This window comes from Antrostomus carolinensis, unplaced genomic scaffold (genome assembly GCF_000700745.2).
Source record: "Antrostomus carolinensis isolate BGI_N321 unplaced genomic scaffold, ASM70074v2 scaffold50942, whole genome shotgun sequence".
Taxonomy (NCBI): domain Eukaryota; kingdom Metazoa; phylum Chordata; class Aves; order Caprimulgiformes; family Caprimulgidae; genus Antrostomus; species Antrostomus carolinensis.
The window spans coordinates 5,041-6,810 of NW_010298555.1; the positions used below are offsets into that span (position 1 = coordinate 5,041).

The following is a 1,770-nucleotide window of genomic DNA, read 5'->3' on the forward strand; positions in this document are numbered from 1 at the left end:
CAGGGTGAAGTGAAGCGGCTAAGCTGCTTCACAGACCATACCAACAGGTTGCCACAGGTCAGACCTAAGGACATAAACATGTCCATGGCTGAGCTGCATAATGAGGGTCTATCACATCTGGTGGTTTTCCTTCCACTGCACTACTGGCCAGCCTCTGCACCAGATCAGCACCAGCAGGACACCAGGAACATGCTAGAGCAGTTGTCCCTGGTCAGGCTGTGTTGTGTCCCTCAGGGTAAAACCCTTTATCTTCCAGAGAAGCTTTCTTAAACACCATGCAGAGCCAGCTCCTGCGCTGCAAACTCCTAGAGCTGTTGTTCCAGCATAGTTGTGATGTGCCCACGACCTTGCCCTTGTCTCTGGCCAAGCTGCTGTACTTCCTGAGCCACTCCTCTCTGCTGCTACAACACCAGGTATCCATTCCAACCTCTCCTTTGCCCTGTTCTCTCCTGAGAAAACCTCTTCTAATAAACAAATACTGTCTCCTGTCATAGGGTGAAACAGCAACATGGCAAAGATGGGATGAGATGCTGCAGTACTTGAGTTTGCTGCTGATGAGTTACCAAAATGTAATACTGGGTAAGCAGCCCGTTCTGGCCTTAATAAACTTGATCTCATCAAGAGGTTGCAGTAGAACAGCCAAAGTACCCTTCCTCCTCTCTTCTCAGCACTTGAAATTACAGCCACTGAGTTTTAGAAAGATGATGTGCTTCCGTCCATATTAGTAGCTATTCCCAGCAGTCAGAGCAAAGTGATGTTGCCTCAAGCAGAGCACCCAACCTGCTTTGCCAAATTTAGCCCCTAAGAAATAGCCTACTTCCTAAAGGATCAATCCCAGCACTGAGAAGTAGACAAGGGAGTGCTTTGTACCCACTGTTGTCTAAGTTGGACACACAGTGGGTGGAAGAATTCAGTGGTTTAGAAGGAAAAGCAGAAATTGAAGGGATGGTAAAGCCAGGACACTCTCAGTGCTTAGTAGACTGGGCAGGGAGCACCACTCACAGTAGCCATGGAAGGAGCAGTATTTCTGACCCCAGGAGAGCAGCACAGTTGCAAAACACTCCCTAAAACTCCCTAAAGTAATTTTACCAGAAAATTCCTAAAGTCTCTTCCCAACTTCATCTGCTTTAGCCCAGGGTTAAGGCTCTCACAGAGAAATTCAGAGGAACCCACCATCACATGTGCATTGAGTTTTCTTCTCCCTGAAGCCCTAGACAATCACTGTTGTTAAGCTCTTTGCAGACTCTCCCTTGCAGGTGGACAGCTGTCTGGTCTGCCACTAGCAGGGAAGAAAAGATGCTACAAGCCCTGCCCCCTCCCCATTTCTTGGGCTCTCTCCGTGCACAACTGAGCTCCAGGAGGGGACAGTACCTTCCTTCCACCAGGCTAGTCTCATGCAGAAGCACCGAGGATAACCAGGAGAGGATCAGCACAGTTCCCACCCGCTCCCTCAGCACAGCGCTGCATGCTGCAGTCTGTCCCTGAACAGGTCAGACAGCCCACTGCTGTGGGTGGTGGTGCCTCTCCCCACCAGCCTTTCCTCTTGCAGAGCACCTACGGAGCTCACTCAACGACCGGATGGACTTGATCATTCAGAAAGCCAAGCCCAAGCTGCAGGACAGGGATAACATCAGCCATCTGGACATTCAACTGAGGATAAAGGACTTCATCAGCCGAATGCAACAGGTCCTGGGGCAGCCTTTTCCCCTGCAGATCATGGAGAAATTGTGCCTGCTCCAGGAGTTGTTCCTCATTGTCGCTGCTACCTGA

At 50.2% G+C, this 1,770-nt stretch overlaps 1 protein-coding gene across 1 annotated transcript in view; it reads left to right on the forward strand.

Annotated features, from left to right (window-relative positions):
* Positions 1–1,770, forward strand: part of SIMC1 (SUMO interacting motifs containing 1) — a gene marked incomplete at its 5' end in the record, with an annotated part of 6,380 nt that extends 4,610 nt beyond the window's left edge. Inside the window, 3 exons of the mRNA XM_010162462.2 lie at positions 257–413; positions 495–579; positions 1,550–1,770. Of these exons, the coding sequence (XP_010160764.2) occupies positions 257–413; positions 495–579; positions 1,550–1,770 (463 nt within the window). The remainder of the gene's footprint in view (positions 1–256; positions 414–494; positions 580–1,549) is intronic.